This window comes from Trichosurus vulpecula, chromosome 6 (genome assembly GCF_011100635.1).
Source record: "Trichosurus vulpecula isolate mTriVul1 chromosome 6, mTriVul1.pri, whole genome shotgun sequence".
NCBI lineage: Eukaryota > Metazoa > Chordata > Mammalia > Diprotodontia > Phalangeridae > Trichosurus > Trichosurus vulpecula.
Window position 1 is genome coordinate 217,476,170 of NC_050578.1, and position 23,256 is coordinate 217,499,425.

General features: G+C 44.2%; 1 protein-coding gene across 1 annotated transcript in view; it reads left to right on the forward strand.

The window, feature by feature from the left end:
• Positions 1-22,890, forward strand: part of CPLX1 (complexin 1) — a 100,546-nt gene extending 77,656 nt beyond the window's left edge. Inside the window, 2 exon segments of the mRNA XM_036762232.1 lie at positions 22,110-22,139; positions 22,141-22,890. Coding sequence (XP_036618127.1) covers positions 22,110-22,139; positions 22,141-22,308 — 198 coding nt within the window. The 3' untranslated portion in view covers positions 22,309-22,890.
• Positions 22,891-23,256: the final 366 nt, after the last annotated feature.

Consider the following 23,256-nt stretch of genomic DNA (forward strand, 5'->3'; position numbering starts at 1 on the left):
AGCACCAAGTTTTTTGGGGGGGAAGGAAGGGTTGGAGATAGGGAAGAACTTTTATTTTACCACTATGCTATTTCATTCATCCTTCACTTTAAACTGTGTGCCCTCTGACTGAGCAGTCAAAGTAAATATGTTGGTAGGGGCTAGTGAGCCATGATTAAGAACAGATTCTGATCCACAAAGTACCTAGCACCTTTCTGGGAGCAGACAAATAAGGTAGCCCCAGATGCTACAATAGTAAGGTGGTCACTGTGCCACTTAGTTGCCCCTAGGTATTATCTGTTATCTTGTTTGAGCCTTACACCAATTCTATGAAGTAGATAGAATAAGACTTATTTTATCAACGAAGAAATTGAGACTGGGGGTGGGGAGTGAGTTAGAATGGGCACAAGGGTATTTAGTGATGGAGCCAGGATATTTATCAACTCTTAGTCTAATGTTCTTTCACTATACAGCCCCAGATTCCTACTATAGACCCTCCCTGTAGCCTAGAAAGGGAATAGCTGGGCATCAGACAAATGGAATCCTGACCTCCCCTTTGGGGTCCTGAAAGGAAAGAGCACAGAGATCAAGCTTAAGGTAAAGGACAAGGAATTGAGTTGGATCAAAGTCAATCAGTAAGTATTTAATAAAAGGCTACTAGGAGCTAGACACTGGTGATACAGGTACAAAGAATGAAGCCATCTCTGCTTACAAGTAGCTCACATTCAAATAGGGGAGCCAGCAAGTAGATAAATAAATATACCTAGCATAAATATAAAGTGAATGCATGCAAATGTACTCAAAGTAATTAAATATAGGATAGCTTGGGAGGGAGGACACTAGCAATTAGAGAACATGGGGAAAGACTTCAATCAGGAAATGAAAAGAGAAGGCTTCCTATTGCCTCTGGGATAGGAAGAGTTGATTGAGTAAAAGAGATATTGAGTAAAAGAGACAGGAGTTGATTGAGTAAGGGAGTTGTATGGTCAGATCTGTGCTTAAGAAGTAGGACCCAAGGAAAAGGATGAGGAAATTGGAGAACAAGAGAAATGAAATCAGTTATGCTTACCCATGTGCTAACAGGATGCTAGGAAGAATAACTCAAGTTTAAGACTCACCACAAGTAATTTGCTGCAGCAGTTCTAACAGATGAATTGGTCCCAAGAACTGCCTGGGTGTCTAGCAAAACACAGAGGAAGGATCTTGCCTCCAGCCACTATGGAGAGCATGGAGAACTTTCCAGTGAGTTGTAGAGAATGGGTGATGTTTGTCTTCCTGCTCTAGCCAGATATCATCTGTGTTCCAAATTGCTAGTTGGTTTCCTTCCTAGAAGGAAAGCTATAGGGGCTTGAGGAACACCTTTCCACTCTCCAGGCTGTTAGAGCAAAGTAATCTGGTCCTTTAAAAATAGACGAGAAGCTTCAATATAAAAACAAAAAAGAAGAAAGAAGGATCTGAAGAGATAGAGGGAAATCTTTGCCCCATGCCCAGAGGTTGGAGGGTAAAAGAATGAGGCACATAGGAGAAGGGGAAGAAGAAAGACCACTGAAGATGAGGCTGATGCTCTTCCTGAAGAGGAGCAAATTGGATCCTCTGAAGAGGAAGGAGCTGCTTGTCCAACCAGGAGTGATGGTGTGGATCCACAGGTGCTATTGGATGGGAGATTATCCAATAAGGAGCAGAGGAAAAAGAGCCAAGTTGTAGTGGATGGCAACTCCCAAACAACTATGTTTGACCTGGCATTAACAACAGAGAGGACCACTGTCTTCAATGGGCCTTTCTCCAGGACATAACAGACAACTTACCACTACCTGCCAACCTGATGACTACTACCTATTCCTAGCAGTTCACCTGAGTGTAGGTAAAATTGCCAAGAAGAATATAGAAAGCACTTCTAAGGGCTATGGAGTCCCTGGCAAGAAATGGGAGACCTTTTGGGTATTTATGCTAGGAAGGACCCAGAGGGCAGATATTTTCATTGCTTCTGCTACTTCTGATTAAGGGCAAAGATGTCAGAAGAGGAATGCAACTCTGGGAAGTGAACAGCTGGTTAAGATAGTCCGTCATGACTTAAAATATGAAAATGATGGGCAGGGTATAGTATACCTACCAAATACTAGTAAAAACCATATTTATCTGGAGTCTTATGGATTTCATCAAAAGGGCTTTAAACTGAAAAAGTAAGGGGGAGGGAAAAAAACTGCCCATGTAGGCCTGACAATTCTGGTACCACAAAGAGTAGCAGGTTCAACATAGGAGGAAAACAGGCAAAAGGAAATACTAGTGATTCAAAGGCAATAAGAAGGGAGCTAATAATAAAACCCATGGCTACAAGTGTCTATGCAAATGCACAAATTATGGGTAATATGTAGGATGAATTAGAGATCCCAATTCAGCTAGGCAAATTTGACCTTGCAAGGAATAGGGACTCACAACTGTAAATTATCTCTGTAAGGGGGTAGAAGATGGGGAGGGAGATAGGATAGCATGGTATCTTGAAAAGAAATGCCCATGTGAAGAGATCCAGGAACCTCAGGGTAGAAACACAATAGTGAGCATTCGAGTGAGAATTTACACAGGCAGAAACAGAGGAAATGTTGTAGGAGGATACTCTATACCACCTAGGGAAGAGGAGGAATGAAATACAGAGTTTGGGAAACTTTCCCTGGAATCATGATATCGTAAGTGATTGGGGGAACTTCAACTATCTTGACAACTACTGACGTTCTCTCTGCCAAAAATGGAGCACTCTGATAAATTCCACACTTGCCTCAATAATTATTTCATACTTCAGAAGGCAAAAGGAGCCACAAGGGAACCGACATTCTGTAATTCTCACCTACAAAAGAGGAAGCGGTTGATGAAGGAGAAACGAAAGGATTTAAAGAAATGTCGCACAAGGGATTCTTGGTTAGATGTTGCCTAGACTCAGTGACCTCCAAAGTACCTTTCAGGTTCTTAGATCCAGCAATTCTCTGATTCTGTGAGTAAATGAGATCTACAAGGGAGACAGTCTGTATATAGAGTGAGGAGTGGTGAGGGACAGGACTGTGGGGAACACTCCAAACTTTGGAGACAAAAGGCAGAGGATGACCTAGAAAAGGAGAACAAGAAGGAATAATTAAATAGGAAGGAGGAAAGCTTTGTAGAAAGCCACATCATGAAAGCCAAGGGAGAAGAAAGCATCCACAGGGAGAGGGTGGTCAACAGTGTTAGATGTCACAGAGAAGTCAAAGTGAATGAGGACTGAAAAAAAACTCAGCAGATTTAGTGATTAAGGGGCCCTCGGAAAGAGGTATTTTAGTAGTGGAATGGGGTTAGAAGCCAGTTTGTAGAGCGTTGAGGAGTAAGAAGCAGAGAAAAGGAGTGTAGGAATTTTTTCTAGGAATTAACTGCAGAGGTGAGGAGAAAAGAGAAATATGATAGGGTCAAGGGACTTTTTAAATTTGTTTTTTGGGGGAGAGGAGAGATGTGATTCTATTTATGTGGTTGTGGTTTGTCCTTCGTTCTTGAAGAGGATCATGACATAAGGGAGGTGATGCCACGACTGGCAATTGAATTGGATTTAAGTGAGGGAGGGCTGTGCATAGTCACCAGCCTCACTTTCTCCTCTGGAGCCATCTGGGTCCAGTGGCCAGATATAGATCAGGACAATTGGAGATGACCCAGGATGCAGTGCGAGACCTTGGCCTTTTTAAGCTGAGGTCTTCCAAGTTCTCATGTTGAAGGAAGTATTGGGGTAAGGAGCCAGTGGAGAAGGAGATATTGAAAATGAGAAAGAGAAGGAATAACAGTGAATGGTTGAGTCAAGTCCAGAAGGAGAGAGAAGGGAATAGGATTAAGGGCAAGAGAGGAAGTGTTATTCTTAGAGAGGAGCACAGTCATCTCATCCTCTGAAACTGGAGGGAGGGAGGAGTAAAGGTGGCAGAAGAAGATGGAGCTTTTGAAGTGTGGAGGAGATAGGAGGGAGCACATGACCTGTGGCCTCAATCTTCCCAGCAAAGCAGAAGGTGAAGTCATTGAAAGTTTAAGACACTTAAACTCTGTTTGGAGCATCTCAACAGAAAGGAGTCTGTGTTCCTCCTGAGCAGAATGTGTTGGAAGCCAGAAGTAGGTCATTGACCTTTTGGTCTCCCGGCGATTCAACCTTCTGCAGGGCCTTCAAAGTCTTTAGCGTTGAACTTAATTCGATTCAGTTCAACAAGTCCACTGGCTGCCTGTACGGCCAGGCTTGTGTCAGGCTACACACTCGTCTTTATGGGGAGACAGAGCAGGAAGGCCCTCTGCCCTCCTCTCTGAAAGCTCCCGGTTTTGAGACAGAGAAGGAGTAGACATACCCTTCCCTCAGGGATCCTACAGTCTGGGAAATTGGAGTGGGAGGGTGAGGGAGGAGGAAAAGTCGAGGGAGGCATTGGCCTCATTTACAGGGAAAAGATAGCCCATTGCAGTGTTCAATCTAAGGCTAGAGCGTTTTTTACTGTAGTTGTTTTTTAGGGTAATAGGAGAGGGGGGGAATGTCTTCATGGATTGGAGAATGATTCAGCCAGGATGTCATTATCTTCTCAGTCATCCAGGTTCATGATCGTGGGGTCATCCTCCCCTCCTCCACATTCATTCAACTGCAAAATCTTGTCTGGGTTTCCTCCACAAGAGATTTCACATCCATCTCTCTTTTCACTCGTATAGCCACAGTCTTAATTCAGGCCCTTATCACCTCGTGCCTGTACTACTGTAATGGCCCCCTAATTGGCCTCCCTGAGCCTGGCTCTCCCCTTCCCAATCATCTTCCCACGCAGCTGCCAAAATAATCCTCCTAAGGCACAAATCTTCCCACGATGCTGCTCTCTTGCTCGGAAACCTTCAGGTTAGCCTCCAGAATTAATTATAAGCTTTTCAGCTCGATGCTGAAGGCCCTACATAATTTGACTCCAGATTTATTCTATATCATTCCCCTTCCTGTATTCTTATGTTCCAGGCAAACTGACCTCCCACCTCTGTGAATTTGCATAGGCTGTGCCCCAAGACTGGTCTGCCTTCTCTCCTCACTCCTGCCACTTAGAATCTTAAACTTTCTTTGAGGTTTAGCTAAAGTCCCCCCTTCTACTGGAAGCCTTTCGCAACCCCTTCCTTGTTAATGCTCCCTCCTGAGTCAGAGCATCTTGAATCTGTGAACATGCATTTTCTGCCAATTCCCTTACCCCCAGTAGAAATGTCTGTTTTTTGAGTAGTTAGATATATTTTGGGCCTAGACCTATGATTTCATTAATAGATGGAATTTAGTCCATGTGTGCAACTTACAGTCTTTGAGAACTGCCAGGAGCACCAAGAAGTCCCGTGCCTTGTCTAGGGTCACACTGAAGACGGTTTTTTTGGTAGGGACCATAGGTTTCCTAGGTGTGCTCGAGACCCCAAAATACCGACACACCGGGTCCTGCCGAAAGGATTTGACTCAAGCCTTCTCAGCCAAGGGAAAAGACAAAGTTTATTCACATAATGGGTTGTCTTAAGAAATCCCACCCTTTGTGACTCCTGTTTTCACAAGCGGGCCAGATTCAATCTGAGCTAGATTGAACCTGAGCACCTTCATGGAGGCAAGATGGAGATTATATACACAAAGATTGTAGGAGGGATTGAGGGGTGGTCTGGGGTGACTAGAGGAGGGGTTTAGGGAGAGTCTTGAGGAGGAGTCTAAGGAAGGCAAGATGAGGTCAGAGTCCAAGAACCAAAAGAATGGAATTAAGGGTTGGAAGTAGCTGAAGTCATGGATACTGATAGTATCAAGGGTGGGAAGTAGCTGGACAATAAAGGGTGAGACTAGGTAGAGATTTGGGCCTAATGATAATGTAAGGTTTATGGCCTTAGGGGAAGGCCAGATCTAGTTGGAAGATTCAAGGACAGTTCAAGGGGGTTCCCAGAGACTATATTCCAGATACAAGGGGGTTCCCAGAGACTGTGCTCTCATCAACACTACCATTATGTGTCAAAGCCTTAGCTTGGGCCCAGCCCATTTAGACTTCAATGTCCCTCTCTGCCCACTACTGGCACCCTATCTGTGGCTTAAGAAGTGTGATTGAACTGACTGACTGGAATAACCAGTGGCTAACCCTTGAGTTAACCATTCCCTGAGCCCCAAAGCACACCTCCGCTCACATGCAGCGGGGTTTGGATTTTGGGAAAGAGCCTGGGCTGGGAGACCAAGGAGCCCGCGATCTAGTCTCAGCTCAGTCCAACCAATTCCCCAGTCCCTTTCCTTATTATGGCCTGTTTTCCTCTTTGTAAAGTCGAAAAGAACGACAATGAAGTTGGAGGAAAACAAGCCCTGATTCGATGTGTGTGGTGGACACATGTACTAAGCTGTCCCTCCCACTTTCTTGCCATCTACAATTTTAGTAGTTTGTCTTAATTAACTATAAGCTGAAAGTAAGTCATATGACATAATAATTCTATAAATTAAGCTTATAAACTCTGTCTTTATTCAAGTTATTGATAAAAATTTCAGGACAGACCAGGGCTGTTGACAGATCTTCGTTTTTATACACACACCTATATAAAGTGCTTTGTATTTACTATCTCATTTGAGTCTCACTATAACCTTGTAAGGGGGTGTATTATGGGCATTATGCCCATTTTAGAGAAGGAAAAAAACCTGAGGTTCAGAAAGGATTTGAACTCAGGTCTCCTGGTCCAATTTCTCCTTTCCTTACACACCAACCATTCCATATACAGATTTTAATGATTGCTACCTTGCCTAGCTGTTGCTATCAGCATCGAGCAGGGTCCTGTGAAAAGCATTCTGGGAGATGAAGCACTTTGGGAGGAAACAAAGGCCCATCCCCTGCCTTTGTTCAGTGGGGCTGCTGCGCAGCTTAGTTCTTCTGTCTTCTTCAGTGGCTGGCTCCCAGGCTTGTACCAGCTGCTACCTCCATCCCCAAGCTCCTCTACAAGAGGTCGTGGCTCTGAGATCCCAGAGAGGCCGACTAATGCACGCCTGGGCAGAGAGCCCATTATACTCTTAGGAAATTCTATTTCCAATTTTATTTAATGCTATTCGAGAGTATTCCTGAGCTCAGAGAGTTGACGCAGCTTGAGAAATCCTGAAACACTAGGTTTAATGAGGAGTAAAGATGCCAAAGGATAGATGCTCAGGTCCAAAGGCCCTTGTTAGCAGCGTCAAGGCTGGAGTGGTTCATCCTGGGGAGGAAATATCACTCATGGCAGACAAACAGGAAAGGTTTCCCCACCCCACCCCCCCCCTACCCCCCCCCCCACACACCTGGACTGCAGGGTTCTTTCGAGGGTTTATTGTTTTCTTCAAGAATCAGTTTTTAATTGTGGGGCTAGGGGAATTAAATAAATACGGATTCTTATGTAATTTTCTCAGAGAAGCAAATCACTTTCTGAATTGCTGGACTTGAAGTCAGGAAGACCTGGTTCAAACTTGCCTCAGACACTTACTGGCTGTGTGACCCTGGACAAGTCATTTAACCTCTGTTTGTCTCAGTTTCCTCCTCTGTAAAATAAAGGGGTTAGACTCTTTGACTTTCAAGGTCCCTTCTATTTCTAAATTTAAATTCTAAATCCTATAGCCCCACTTGGGACCACACCACTGCTCACTTTTCATTTCCTAGCCTGAGGGAGGGTCTGTTGGACTCCCCTGAGAGTTATCTTCGAGGGTATTGAGTGATCACTCCCAGGGGTGCCTGGGAAAGGTCTCCTGCTGTCTATCAGTGACTCTTAAGGGAAAGACTGAGCCAGGATATCCTGGGCAGTTGGCCTCCACAGTGATTTCTTCCTAAGAGCAGTGATATCTATGATCACAGCATTGGAGAAAAAGCACTGACAGGGGACAGAGTAATCCAGAGAGACCCCACGTGGCAAGTATAGAAACATGCCACTTTCTATGGCCATTTTACTCAGAAAAGTCCAAGGGAGTATGTGCCCAAATATAGCTAACAGTAGCAGTTACAAATGATGTATTTTGCCAAGTCTGCCTGTCATCCTGTGGGCTTCAGCACCTTTTTCTTTCTCTAGGTATCAGAATACCCCAGGATCCACCTTGTATCTTATTTCTCAAAGGGCCTGGCTTCTGGCTACCCCCAGCTAATTCTGCTAAGGTGTTAATGGCTGAAAATAATTAGAAGTGTTCCCCTCCTATCTCTAGGGCTGTTTGAATTTTCATGGGGTCCTCCAAGAAACCAAAAACCCTTTGGAGAGAACTCTAATGAGGAAGGAATGGCACCATGTATTTTAAATCAGGGGGTAAATTGTGAAGGGTCTCGAATGCCAGGCAAAAAGGAGTTTGGACTTATTCTATTGGGCATAGGGGACCATTTTTGTTTTTATTTACATGGGTGTAACACACACAAATCAGTGTTTTTAGACAGATTAATCTGGCAATCTGTAGTACAGTTTGGATGGGAGAGACTGGGATCAGGGAGACCAATTAAAAGCTTGTGTCAATATAGTATTGGAAAGAAGAGATACTGGCCTCAGCTTGTGGTGGGCACATTATGTTAGCTGGAGGGAAAGGAAAAAAAAAAAAACAACACAAGAGACATTACCCAGGCCGAGGTTAGATTAACAGAACTTGGCAGCTGATTGCATGTGGGGGTTGAGGGAGAGGGCTGAGTCGAAGGTGAACCTGATGGTGTCACCATCAAAAGAAACATGGAAATTAAGGCCAGAGACAGCACTGGGGGGAAGGTGATAAGGTCAATTTCGGACATGTTGAGTTTGAGATAGAGATATCTTCAGGACAGTGATGAGTAATCCCGGCAAAGAACAAACAAACAAAAAAACCCTGAAGGTAAAGATGTTTTCTCCCTCCATTCTTTATTTCTTTGCCTTTTCCTCACTCACATTTCACTTTCCCAGGCATCCTAGTTAAATGGGTGCTGCTTGCCTTCTGCTCCTGAATGAGAAATTCCTGGTGAGTAGGGTCTGTATTTCATCTATCTATGCATCTCCAAACCAATCCAATTCACAAAATACATTTGCTTGTACCAGGTACTGTGTCTAGCACAGGACCTGCCTGGCACATAGAAGATGTTTCATAAATATTTATGGAACTTAGATTGAATGAAGGGCATGGGTGGTGTTTCCACCATTGCTGATGATTCATGGTAGGACTTCATAAATAGTTGTCTGGTCAGCAATTGATTGATTGATTGAAGATAGGGCTTGGTCTTCTAACGTTGATCTTCTATATTTGCAAAATTCCATTCTTACAAAAAGCCTATGAAGTAAGTGGTGCAAATATCATACTGCCTATTTTATAGAAAGAAACTGAGTCTCGAGAGGTCAAGTGACTTGCTCGGGTCATATGCCTCCCAAGTGTGTGAAGAAGGAAGAATTCAAAACCAAACCTTCTGACCCCGAGTCTACAATATGTATGCCTTTGAAAATGAGAAAGGCAACACAGAAGGATTTAAAGAGTGGTGGAGTCAGAGTCAAAAAACCTGAGTTCAAGCTTCGGCTCTATGACTATGTAACCTGGGGCAAGTGGCCTAAGTTTCCTCCTCTGTAGAATGAAAGGATGAATTAGTATCTCTAAGTCTAGTCCAGCTCTAAAATCTATGATGCTAAGGAAAGCACTAGTTAAGGAGGTGATGTCTGAGAATGGGGCTAGCTTTCTGATTCAGGGCTTTTATATGCAGGAATGACAGGCTCTTGGCCAGGGATGGAGTATGTCTAACAAGTATGTCTAAGAATGGAACTCCCCAGAGACAAACTGTTCTAATACAGATGGTTTTAAATTGAAAAAGGAAGGGAGAAAATATTCTAGATACCATAGACAAGTATTACATAGGAAAAAAAGAGAAACAGTGGGGGTACTTAATACTTTGCAGGAGTCAATAACTGGGAAGAGGAATAGAAATTATATTTATGGTCCCAGATGTTCATACATCAATGTGTGGAGTACAGATAATGAACGCGGAAGCTGAAAATCTGAATGCAAAGAGAGAAATGTGAAGCGAGGGTCCTATCGGTGATAATCTAAAAGTGAGGTATCACTGAGATGAGTGGAAGGCAGCTCATAATTGGAATATGGCAATTCAAAAGGAAATTAGCTCATTCAGTAACTCTGTCCAAAAAGGAAATAAAGTGAGTCTGACCTGACTTGTTCTTGATTCCTTCTTTGTGAACAATACTTCCTTTTCTTTTTGTGTCTGTTCAGTCGTTTTCAGTCATGTCTGACCCTTTGTGACCCCATTTGGGGTTTTTCTTGGCAAAGATACTGGAGTGGTTTGCCATTTTCTTTCCTGTTCATTTTACAGATGAGGAAACTGAGGCAAAGAGGTTAAGTGACTTGCCCACAGTTAGTAAGTATCTGAGGACAGATCTGAACTCAGGATGCTGAGTCTTCCAAACTCCAGGCCTGGCACTTTATCCACTGTGCCACCTAGCTGCCATCTTTTTCTAGATGTTCACTAGACATATCTTTAACGATCCATTCTAGAATTTTCTCAGGAATTGAAGTCAAGCTCCTTGACCTATAGTTTGCATACTTTCTTCTTCCTTTTCGGAAAATTGAGTCAGTTGCCCTTCTCCAATCTAAGGGCATCTCTCCTTTTTACATGATCTTTCAATTATTGCTAAGAGTGGTTCAGCAATCATAGCTGTCATTTTTTTTAAGACTGGAGGATATAATCCATCTGAGCCAAGTGTCTTAAATTCGTCAAGAACAACTTAAATACACTCTTACCATCCTTACTTATCTTGGCTATCAACTATTAGTCATTTTTAATATTCTGTTATTTCAGGTGTAAAGGACATTCTTCTTGGAGGGAGAAATTTCCCCAATACAGCTTTTAACAAACAAACAAACCTTTTCATTGTCCTTAGCTTCTGCCATCAGTCTCATCCTATTCTGAGCTTTAGCATTCCTGGCACTATTTTTACAGGATTACATCATTGCATTATATTCATCTTCTGTTACCTGACCTTGCTTCTACCTTCCGTACATTAAAAAACAATCTAAGTTTGTTCATGAGTACTGATCTCTTCAGACAAATCTCATTGTCGTCTTCATTGGAATTGTTTCTGTTTGTGTCCAGAATAATCACGTTCCCCTTTTTGGACAGGTTTACTAGACTGGTATTTTATCAAAGTCCTATTTGAAGTCCACATTCTCAAAAGTTACACTGTTTAAACCAGAGCTTTGGCAGGTCTTAACAAGCTGGAAACACTTCAGGAAGGTCCCTCTAGCCAATTCTTTGTCTATGACCTAAGGACTGGCCTCTCTGGGCTCAGAGACACATCACCAATAGCTTGGCCTTTTGGTGATGAATTTTTTTCAGCCATAGCACCTTATAATGACTTCCTACAAAGATGTAGATGGAAGTCTGATTTGTATTCGAAGAGGGAATTCCTACACTAATGAAATGACAGTGCCATGAAGTATTGGAATATGTACTAGAATGGTGGATAAGGGAAATAAAAGACATGATACCTCTGAATTTCACCAAGGCATCTAACAGAGTTTCTACTGGTACTCTTATGAACAAAATAGAAAGATGTAGATTTGATGATCATATGGATTAGGAACTGGCTTAATGATTTCATCCAAACAGTAGGGATCAATGGACCAATGTTGGTTTGGAGAGAGGTTTCTCTTTGGAGGGATTACCCCAGGGATCTGTCATTAGCCCTGATCTGTTCTGATGTTTTTTTATTAATAAATTGAAGGAAGGCAGAGCTGACAAACTTATTAAAATTGTGGGTGGCAAGAAACTGGAGGGACAGCTCAGTCAGGATCCAAAAGATCTCATCAAAATAGAACAAGGGAACAATTATAATATGATGAAATTAAATAGGAATGAATGTAAAAACTAGGTTAAATTTTTAAAATCACCATTCCTAATACATGGTGGGGAGTTGGGGGAGACTTGGTTGGATCACACAGTTCATGGAAAAAGTCTGTGGTTCAGTGACCTTCCAGTGCAATACGAGTTGGCTGTGGTAATAAGGCAGCCAATGAAGTTTAGGTCTCTTAGGCTGCTTTAAGAGAGGGAGTATCCTAAACAAGCATGGTGGTCATTCTGCTGTCCTTTGTCCAGGTCAGCTCGCACCTGGAATATTGTGTTCAGCACTGAGGACCACATTTTAGGAAGGACATTGATAGAGACTGATCACAAGATGGTGAGGGGACTGTTTGAAGGGACTGGAGGTGTTGGTCTGGACTCAGGGATGCATGATAGCTACTCTTCAAGCAATGAAGAGCTTACCTGTGTTCCTCCAAATAGACTTTCTCTGCTTCTCTCTGCAAGACAGAACTAGGAGCATTAAATGAGCATAAGGGGAGGCAGAGATCTCCTCCAGTAGAAGATACTTCCTTGGGAGGTGATGAGTTCCTGGAAACTGGAGGTATTCAAACAAAGAGTAGATGACCACTTATTGAGGGTATCGTAGAGGACATTCATATTTCACCTAAGGGTTGGATTAATGACTTCTGAAATAGGGCTATATGATCCTGGAGCTTGGAAGGGAGACCAAGCTCTTATGAAGGACTAGCGGAGGTATTGAATTGGACTAGAGAAAGGAGGGAGTAGACTGAATGGGAGTGGAGTGGAATGAGGTGAGGTGAAGTGAGGTGCTGAATTCTTCATTAAGAGATGTAAAATGAAATCACTTCTCTGTCTCCCTCGCACACTGGAGTCCAAACATGGGGCAGGATAGGGATGTGACCAGCTTATGCCCTTGAGAGACAAAACTCAGTGGGTGGAGGGGGTATGCTGATCATCAGTGAGCATATTTCCTGATTTGGTGAAAACATTTATATTTCCACAGTTTCTTGGGTGGTCTAAGTATGATTCCAGAATCCTGGACATTCCTCTTCTACATTCCTGTACCACCCAAAGGTCTTCTTGTTTGGGGGAATCAGATCCTAAGAAATCCTGCTCCGACCTCATCCAGTGGTCCTCTCCAAGAATACTGAAAGATTTCCCCTAAGGCCCACACCGCAGTCCATTTTGCCAGCTGAAGATGAGGTGTAGAGTGGCCACCACAAGGACCAAACCTTCTGATAAAACCAGCTGAATCTTTTAGAAGCTTGAGCCAAGAAACCTTAAGACTCCCTAAATGGGCACCCACTTAGTCTCTACAGAAAGGGGTGGTTTTAAAACAGGAAATAAAGAAAAGTCCCTTCTGATGGGTCTCTTAGAGAACAGACAAGCCCTGGGGCCTGGTGTGGTTGCTGCTTCCTGGGCCAGCCTGCTGTTTCTGCCTTTTTTCTTAGAGACCTGAGAATTCTGCATATGGGGTTGGGGGGTGGGGTAGGGAGGAGGCTATGTTGCCTCAGCCCTACAGCTGCTGCCCCTTCCTCTCCTGGCACAAAGAAAGCCTGCCTACCACTCTCCTCTCGCCTGAGGAGACATCCGGGGAGCTTTAAATAGATCTCCCTGCTTTCCACTAAAGTAGGTCGGTGAGGAGGAGAGCGTCCAGCCCATGCAGATGTGGGACTGGCAGCCCCAGGTGCCAGGCACAGTGGAGAAAGGATGTCAGTCTGAGCTGGGAGGCCTGGGCTAGGAAGGGATATTGGTAAAGTGGTGACTCAGTTACTAAGGACCATTATGTATCTTTCCATCCACTCTGACTTGACTTCTGTGTCTTTCCCATCAGTGTCTCTCTTGGCCCAGCTGTTTCTGCTTCTCTCCTGTCCCATTAGTCTCTGTATGTCTCCTGGCCTGTAAGGTTCCACAGCTCGTCCCTCTCTCTCTCTCTCTCTCCTCTCTCTCTCTCTCTCTCTCTCTCTCTCCTTCCCCCCCCCCACCTCCTTTGAATATTCCTTACTGTCTCTCTCAGACACCAAACAACTGCCTGATCTCTCCTATCCTGAACATTTCTGCCTATCTTTCTCCTGGGCCCCATCTATATCTCCTTGCAAATTCTAACTAGTCTATGATTTAGGTAAAAGATAGCAGCAAGTCACAGTAGTCCTAGTTTACCTGAATTTCTGTTATCTCTATGTCCGGATTGAGTCCAAAATTGGTAGTAAAGATTCCATTAGACTATGGATGAGTTACAGTCACAGAATCATGGAATATTGAATTGGAAGGCACCATGGTGGTCATCCAGTATAACTTCTCATCCTATACAAGGATTTCTGTACATTTATCAGTTTGCAATATGTAAGATGCCAACCCCCACCCCTCAGCCCCACATGCAGAGTCTTAGAGTTCCAGATATAAAAGGCAGAACATGAAAACAAATCAATGGAGTAGGGACTGGGGGAGGACAAGAAAGGCGGGGAGGAAGTAGAAAGAGCAGTAACAAGAGCCAGGACTCAGCGATACCATTGGAGTTCAGGGCCTGGGGCATCTGAGCCATTATGACCAACTCCAGTGGTCTCCAAAACATCCATGTTTGCAAATGCGCAGGCAGATGGTTTGGGCCGACATTGTCTTCTGGCTTAACAAATTTCAGACCTGAATTTCTGGGGCAAAGCCAGAGAAGAAATGCATTTCTCAGGCCACCAACCGATACCTGGCAGAGAGGGCTCAGGCCTAGCACATAGCCAGAAACATTTGTCTGTCCCCCTGTTAAGGATACAGCCTTGGGCTTTATGCTCCTGTTAATCTGGGTCAGCATCTCAGGGGACCAGTTCTTTAGCATCAACCGAAGGGACCTGTGCTTTCGGCCTAAGGCTTTCTCCTTCATTAGTTTCAAAAAATGGGGAAAATGAACAAGCATTTATTAAGCACCTACTATGTGTCAGGCACTGTGCTAAGCCTTTTTACATATATCATTTTATTACAATTACAAATACTATCTCATCATACCAATCTGAGACCTGACCCAAAGCCAGTTAAGGCCTCAAGCTTCCTAGACCATGCAGGGCCCATGATCCAGCAGGGCCTGAGCTTAGAGATCTGTCCCCAGCCCTGATTACTTTCTCCTTTCATGTTGCTGCTACCAACACTAGTGGCCCAACTCTGGCTTCACCTCTCTCTTTTCCTTCTCTCTCTATCTTTAACATTCCAGATCACAGAATCTGTTTCTAGGGTTAACTTACAAGGGAAAAGAGAATATACAAATTCAGAAATAATACACCAAGAAAAAGCTATTAGGTATGGAGGCAGGGGGAGAGTAAACTACTTAATCCCAGATCAAGTGGCCCTGACTTTCCTAAGCGTTCTAACTTGTTCTATCATGATTCTTTCAAGGCCAATGCCCTGTCTCCACTCATCAGGGCACTTTGGATATAGCTCATTGGTTGATTCTGCCATCACTGGCTCTCTCTCGGCTAATCAACCAATCAATAAGCATTTATTAAGGACTACTATGTACCAGGCCTGTTCTAATCACTAATCAAGAGGACTCCTTATTTATAGACAGGTTTAGAGGTGTTCTATTCACTTTCCTGCCCAATCACTGACGTTTTATAAACCCTAAAGTGCTATTAAATGGGTCATTACTGTTAATTTGTTACTTACATTTCACCTCCCTGGAAGAAAGTAAGTAAAGACAGTCCCCAATCGCTTAAATATCAGAATATTTCTACCCAGCTCATGGTTACACTCAAAGCCTCCATTTTCTTTAGGCCCCAGCCTCTATGGCCAGGCCTCCTTTCTCCTGCGGGGCCCATACAGTTTGCTTGGCAGATTTCACAGGCCATGAGGCAGAGTCAGTGGGAGCCATGTACCTCTGTTCATGCGTGCCTGTAATTGGGAAAAAGGCCTTTTGCCATGAAGGCTGCTGGTGACTCTGGGTTCTTTCCAGGCTGATTTCAGAGCCAACCCGCCTCCGCTCTGGGGGAGGGGCACCTGAAGAGGGCTAAGGAAGGAGGTGGGCAGAAAGCAATTGACTCCTTTGCTTGTCCCCAGAGGCTTCATTCTGTTCATCCCAGGCATAGAGGAGTATTCCACTATCCAATCCAGGCACAGGGGTGTGGTTTTTGCTTGTCTCATGGCATAACTGAGGAGTATTCATTCTATTCATTTGAGCAAAGAAGAACCTTCACACTGACCTCCTGCCCCCCATCCCCAGAACAGGGAGTCTTTGGGGAGAGGGTGATTTCCTAAGGCACGGGGGAGTCTTCATTCTATGTTTCACCTAGGCATAGAAGAGTCTTCACACTGACCTTCCCAAGTACGGGGAGCCTTTTTTTGTCATTTACCTGAGGCACAGGGGACTCTTCATTTTATGTCTTCATCCTAGGCATAGGAGGTCTTCACCCCGACTTTTCCAAGCACAGGGGAGCCCCTTTTTTGGTCATTTACCCAAGGCACAGAGGAGTCTTCCTTCTATTCATCCTAAGCATAGAAGAAGAGTCTTCACACTGCTCGTTCCAGACACAGGGGAATGCTTTTCTGATGGCCTCCAGGGCACAAGGGAATTCACCTTACTTCTCCATGGACAGAGGAGCCATTAGTCTGCTCACTCCGGGGATGGGGAGATCTGTACTTATCTTTGAATGATAAGATCTTTGATTTAGAGGTCACCTATCCCAACCCCCTCCTTTTAGAGATTAGCAAATTGAAGGGCTAGAGAGGTTAATTGATTCTTCTTAAGTCAGACAACTAACAAGTAGCTGAGCCTCTTTTTGTGTCACGGTCCTCTATGTCAGTCTGTGTAACCTGGACCCCTTTTCCAAATTGTTTTTAAATGCATAAGGTAAAGGAAACCAATTATATTAGAATATAATTATCAAAATATGTACCAAAAAAGTTCACAGACCACCTGTGCTAACCCATACGGTACTAACACAATATTACATTCCCATCAAACCATACATGCTCTCTTAGGCAAGGTATACAACATACACGATACCACTGAGTTATATGTAGTTCTGCTAACACACATATCAACCATCAATAAACATTAATTAAGTACCTACTATGCTAAGCACTATGGATACAAAAAGAGGCAAAAGATAGTCCCTGCCCTCAAAGAGCTTATAATCTAATCAGGGAGACAACATGCAAATAAATACATTCAAAACAAGCTATATACAGCATAAATAGGAAATAATTAATAGAGAGAAGGCACTGGAATTAAGAGGGGTTAGGCAAAGTTTCCTACAGAAGGTGGGAATTTAGTTGGGACTTAAGGGAAGCCAGGAAGGTCAGTAAGATGAGGAAGGAAAGCATTCCATGGACAGGGAACAGCCAGAGAGAACCTCTGCAGGTGAGATGGAGGGTCTTGTTCATGGCTGATCAGTGTCAGAGGAGGGAAGGGGCACATTCGGTGATGCTGCAATGGTGAAATTGACAGGCTTTAGCCACAGCTTGGCATGCTTGTAGGCAGTAGGAAATGAGCCATTAGAGAGGGAGAGATTGAAATAAGTGATAGAGGTAGTCAGAAGCAAAACATTTTTGAGGAGGGACAGGATGAAAGGAAAGAGAGAATAGAACAAGCAGGGGGCAAATAGGATGAAGAGAAATACAGCTGGCAATCATAACTGAAAAAATTTTTAATCAAGTTTCTCTGACAAAGGCCTTATTTCTCAAATATATAGAGAATTGAGTCAAATTTATAAAAATAAGAGCCATTTCCCAATTGATAAATGGTCAAAAGATATGATCAGTTTTCAGATGAAATAATCAAAGCTATCTATAACCATATGAAAAAATGCTTTTAATTACAATTGATTGGAAAAATGCAAATTAAAACAATTCTGAGGTACTGCCTTATACTAGGGCAGAAAAGAAAATGACAAATGTTGGAGGGGATGTGGGAAAATTGAGACACTAATGCGTGTTGGTGGAGTAGTGAACTGAATTCAACCATTATGTAAAGTAATTTGGAACTATGTCCAAAGGGCTATAAAACTATGTATACCTTTTGACCCAGCAATACCTAGGTCTGAACCCAAAGAGATAAAAAACAAAAAAGAAAAGGGACCTACATGTACAAAAATATTTGTAGCAGCTCTTCTCTGGTGGCAAGAATTGGAAATTGAGGGGATTGAACTGGGGAATGGTTGAACAAGTTATGACATATGATTGTGATGGAATATTGTGCTATAAGAAATGACAAGCAGGCAGAATTCAGAAAACTTGGAAAAACTTACATGAAATGATGCAAAGATGAAATGAGTAGAACCAGAAGAACATTGTACACAGTAACGGCTTTATCATAAGTTGATCAAGTTAATAACTTAGCTATTCTCAGCAATACAATGATCCGACAACTCTGAAGGACTTATTATGAAAAATGCTGTCCACTCCTCAAAAAAACTGATGGAGTCTGAATACAGATCAAACATACTTTTTTTACTTTCTTTATTTTTCTTGGGTGATGAGAGGTGAAAAGCCAATAAATTTTGGTTCGATAAAGGGATTTCAATTTTCGAACATGGAAGTGGTACATTGTGGGGGGGCAAGATCAAGAGTATGACCATCTTTGTATGTGGCTGAATGGTTCAGAGGAATAGCTCAGGAGAGGTGAGTAGGTTGAGGAACTGAGAGATTAGAGTATTTGAGGGACAATCAATATGTATGTTGAAGTCCCCTAGGAGGAGGGCAAGAGTTGGGGGGGAGAAAATTGTAAATTGGAATCAAATTCATTGAAGAAGGAAGGGGAATGACTTGGGGGTCTGTAGACAACAGCCACCATGACTTGGATTGGGTGGTAGATATGAATAGCGTGAACTTCAAGGAAGAAAGATTATTGAATTGATGGAGGAAAGGGGAGAACCTGGAAGTGGCAATGGGATCAAAAAGTGCTCCAACTCCATGCCTCTACAGTGAGCTGAGGAGATAAGTAAAGGTGCAGCCAGTGCTGGAAAGGGTGGCCAACGATGCTTTTCATCATGAAAAGTCAGGTTCAGCAATCTAGTAGATGTAGGATGGGAGAGCAATAGATGAAGGGAAGTCTATTGCATATGAAACAGGCATTCCAGAGGCACCGTAGAAGGGCTAGGTGGAGTTAAGATGACATTTGGGGGTGGGAGGGTTGAGGGGGGGAATGAGGAATTGAGTAGTAGAGGGTAAGTAGAGGGTTTGGATGATGATGAGTCATTCAGAATCATGGGTGTGAAGGGTATGACAGGTACGAGAATGTTCATCATTGAGTGGAAGACTCCACTCCTGTGCCCTCAAAGGACAGATATAGCAGGAGACAGGAGGCCTGAAGTCAAAGAGAAGGCTGTTTTCCTTGCATGGTTATCCAAATCCCATGACTATATGTGGATTTGTAATATAGCACACCGAATTCTACCAGTCCACATACGATTCTGTGAACACATGCATGTTTCCATCAGCTTGATCTAGAAACACAGACCTTATCAAGCATCATTATTTGGTTCCATTAAAACCACATGTTCAGGAAAAGAACATTTCTGGGGTCAGTGAGCTCCACAGGAAACAGACTGTGAGTGCATTCACAATGGATGATCAATTGATTCTGTTGTTAAAATGGGCTTCGTCTTCTGTACTACCAGCCTTGGTGGAGGCATTGTAACTGGGAGATGTCTGGTGGTGTACCTGTCATTCACTAAAACATGACCCACCTAATATGAGCTCATCCACTTCTACAGGGCCCACTAGATGAAAGGTGTATTCAGTGTCTGCCATGTTCCAGGCACTGTGCTAGGCACTGGGAACAGCTCTCTCCTACCAGGTGGTACAGGTTCCCACGACCTGTGTGACCAACCCCCCATGTGTGAGCTCACCAACTCCTATACAATTGCACCAGCTTTCTGTGCTTCCATTTTCCCACATGTGGTCTCACAGCCAGTTCATATAGATTCCACCACCCCATATCTGATTCCTAGTCGTATGTGATCCCACCAGGCCATACCTGATCTCACCAACTCATACCCCCACACACTACCCAGTCAGAAAGAAACTTCTCTCACTCTCGACTGACCTAGTTTTCCTCAAGGTGGCCCCCCCTCCACCGCCCACACACAGCTCCAGCCTTAGAGACAGCTCAGCCAAATGTTCTGCCAATGGCGTCTGATTCCTCCCCCAGCAAAACAATGGGATTCCTCAGGGGAGCCCCTGGCCCTGTGGCTGCCACCTGTCCCAAGGACAAATAGCCCTTCCTGCCCATTTACCCAGCAGTATTCTCCTTAATGCTCTCTTAATACCCCATTAATACCCTTCTGGCTCTTTCCATCAACGCCTGTTCTCATTACCGCTCTCCATAAAGCCCTCACCAATGCTCCCTTAACACTCCTATTAATGTCCTCATTACTGCTCCTCATTAATACTCCTATTATTGCTTCATTAGCATACTTTATAATGGTTTCATTACCATTCACATTAATATTCTCCTTAACGTTCACATGAAACAGTCATTACACTATTAATACTTTAATTAATCCTGCCATTAATATTGTCACTAGTCTATCCCATTTTTATGGTACTTTGCAGTTTACAAAGTGAAAAGTGTTTATGGTGTGGTGGGTAGACCATTGGACCTGAAATCATGAAGACCTGGATTTGAATTCCACCTCATGGGCTAACGAGTTGCATGATCTTGGGCAAGTCACTTAAAACATCTCTGTGCCTCGGGTTCTTCATCTGCACAATGTGGAGGTTAGGTTTCATGGACTCCCAAGTTCCTTTCCAGTTTAAATCCATGATTCCTTTGTTATAATAGTAGCTAGCATTTATATAGTGCCTACTATGTGCCAGGCACTGTGCTCAGTGCTTTACAAATATTATCTCATTTGATCCTTGCAAAGAGGAAACTGAGGCAAATACGATAAATGACTAGCCCAGTGGTCATTCAGTTAGTGGCTTTCGCTCATTTTGTCTTATGTTTTCAGTGTTCTAAAATCACTAGCCCTCATCTGGTTTGGGCAGGGGGCGCTCTCCCATAGTTACTCCTCTATGGGAGTTCAGCTTGTTTTGATTAAACCTTATCATTCTGGGCCCTTGGTCCTTTTCTAGAGGGGATTATGGTTCAGGAAGTAGGGGGGGGCTGGATTAAATGGTTTCTGAGGGCCGTATTATGGTCAATTTAAGCTTGTTTGTGGTAGGAGGGAGATAGAGAAAGAGGAATGTGGGAAGGAGAAGGCATGAGGAAGGGGCATGATGTGTGTATGGGGAAAGTAGAGAGAGAAAAGCCTTGGGGATAGGATGGACAGAAGAGGGAAGAAAGAGGGAGGGGAAGGGGAGAAAAGAGAAGCAGAGAGAGAGAGAGAGAGAGAGAGGAGGGAGAGAGAGAGAGAGAGAAGAGAGAGATGAGAGGGAGAGAGAGAGAGAGGAGAGAGAGAGAGAGAGAGAGATCTAGATGAGAGAGAGAGAGAGAGTCATGAAAGGGAGGAGAAAAGGCAAGATGCAGAGAAAGAAGAAGAAAAAGAAGGAAAGGAAGGGGGAAGGGGAAGGAGGATAAAAGGGGAGGGTCCACTCAGTGAAATTTGGAGGTCCCAATCTTTGCCAAGGCCTGTCGATTTTATCTTCATAACAACTTTTCTCATATGCCCACTGTCTCTCCACTGGCACTGCTGCCATCTTGGTCAAAGGCTTCATCACCATCCCCCTGGACTATTGTAACAGCCTGCTGGTGAATCTGCTTGCCTCAAGTCTCTCTCCACCCTCTAGTCAATCCTCCCACTCAGATGCCAAAGTGATCTTCCTCAAGTAAATCCCAATGGCTCCTTGTCTCCTTTAGGATCAATATAAAAATCCTCTGTTTGGTGTTCAAAGCCCTTCATGATCCGCCCTCCCTCCCATATTTCCCAGTCTTCTTATTCCTTACACTCTCTTGCCTATTCTTCAATCCAATGACATTGACCTCCTTTCTGTTTTTCAAACAAGATGCTCCATCTCCTGACCTCCAGGCATTTTCTCTAGACATCTTGCCTGCCTGGAATGCTCTCTCTTTCATCTCTGTCTGCTTGGTTTTTCCAGCTTCCTTCAAGTCCCAGCTACAAACCTATCTTCTAGGGAAGCCTTATTGCAATTCTAGAACCATAGCAGACCAACAGGTGGGACAATGGTTACAGCAATATCAGTGCCAGGGTTGGATCTGGCCCCAGGACCACAAGGTCCCCACATCTGCAGAGTGAGCAGTGTCTCAAAGCACGTTTCAGGGCATCCTGACCCTCTTGTGAATAGCACTCTGGGCCCTAGGGAGGAGACTCTCCAGAAGCTCAAGGGGTGGGGGGGGTGGGGTATGGTGGGGATAATGCTACACTCAGCCCTAACTCTGCTCCTTCTGTCCTACCCCAACAGTATGGAATCAAGAAGAAGGAGGAACGTGAAGGCAGAGGCCCAGGCCGCCATGGAAGCCAACACTGAAGGCAGCCTTACACGTCCTAAGAAGGCCATTCCACCAGGCTGGGTGATGAAGAAGAGGAGGAAGAAGGAGAGTATCCTGGACACCGTCATCAAATACCTCCCTGGGCCTCTCCAGGATATGTTCAAGAAGTAATTCCCCATGAACTCTCAGGACTGTTTCTACTATGAACAGCAAAGCATGCCGTTCCCGCCACTTGGTGGGAGCTCTCAATCTCCGCCACCCACCATGCACCCCTCTGCTCACGTCCATCTCCCCTGGCTGTCCTAGGCCCTTGGCCAGGCCTATTTGTACATAGCCCCTCTCCCCACTCTCCCCAGTAGATGCCTCCCATCCATCAGATGTCAGGAGCAGAGTGCCGCAGTCTACTCGACTTTAATTATAAGCCATAGTCTAGGTGTGTTAGGAAACTCAGCTAATCAGGCACCTCTACACTCGACAGAGAAAAGGGGAGATCTCCCAGTGGCTTCTGGCCCCAAATTGGCAGCACCACAGTCCCGGAGAGCAAGCAGAGGCTGCTTTTAAATTATCCATGGGATATTTGCCATGACCACCTATGGGCCAACCAACTGGCCTTGGTACATGGGCTTCCCCACTCCTGTAGGTGTCTTCACCATAGCTGCCCTCTCCCAGGGAAAGGGGAATTTGTCTCTCTCTGCAGGGACTCTTTGGAAAGGCAATCATTTGAAATGCAAATTTCCCATAGGAGGCCAAGCCTCCCAAGTTTTTCTTGTGTTAATACCACTGCCACCCAGGTCTCAGAATCCAGCCTAGAGTCTTGTTCCATGTAATTATGAGGAGAGGACAATATGTAAGGGAATGACCAGGGAGGAGAGAAAAAAGGGGGTTCTGGGGTGTTCCCTGTAGTTTGGTGGCTTTATGTAGAAAGCTTCTTGGAGCATCCTAGAAGAGGGTCAGGTTACCCTTCCTGTCTCCCTATTATGACTCACACACACACACACACACACACACACACACACACACACACCCCTCGGGACACAGACTGTGGAACTGTTCTCTCCCACTGTGGACCACAGGATGTTATCTGATCATCAACATCAGCATCTTGTGGGACATTCCCCC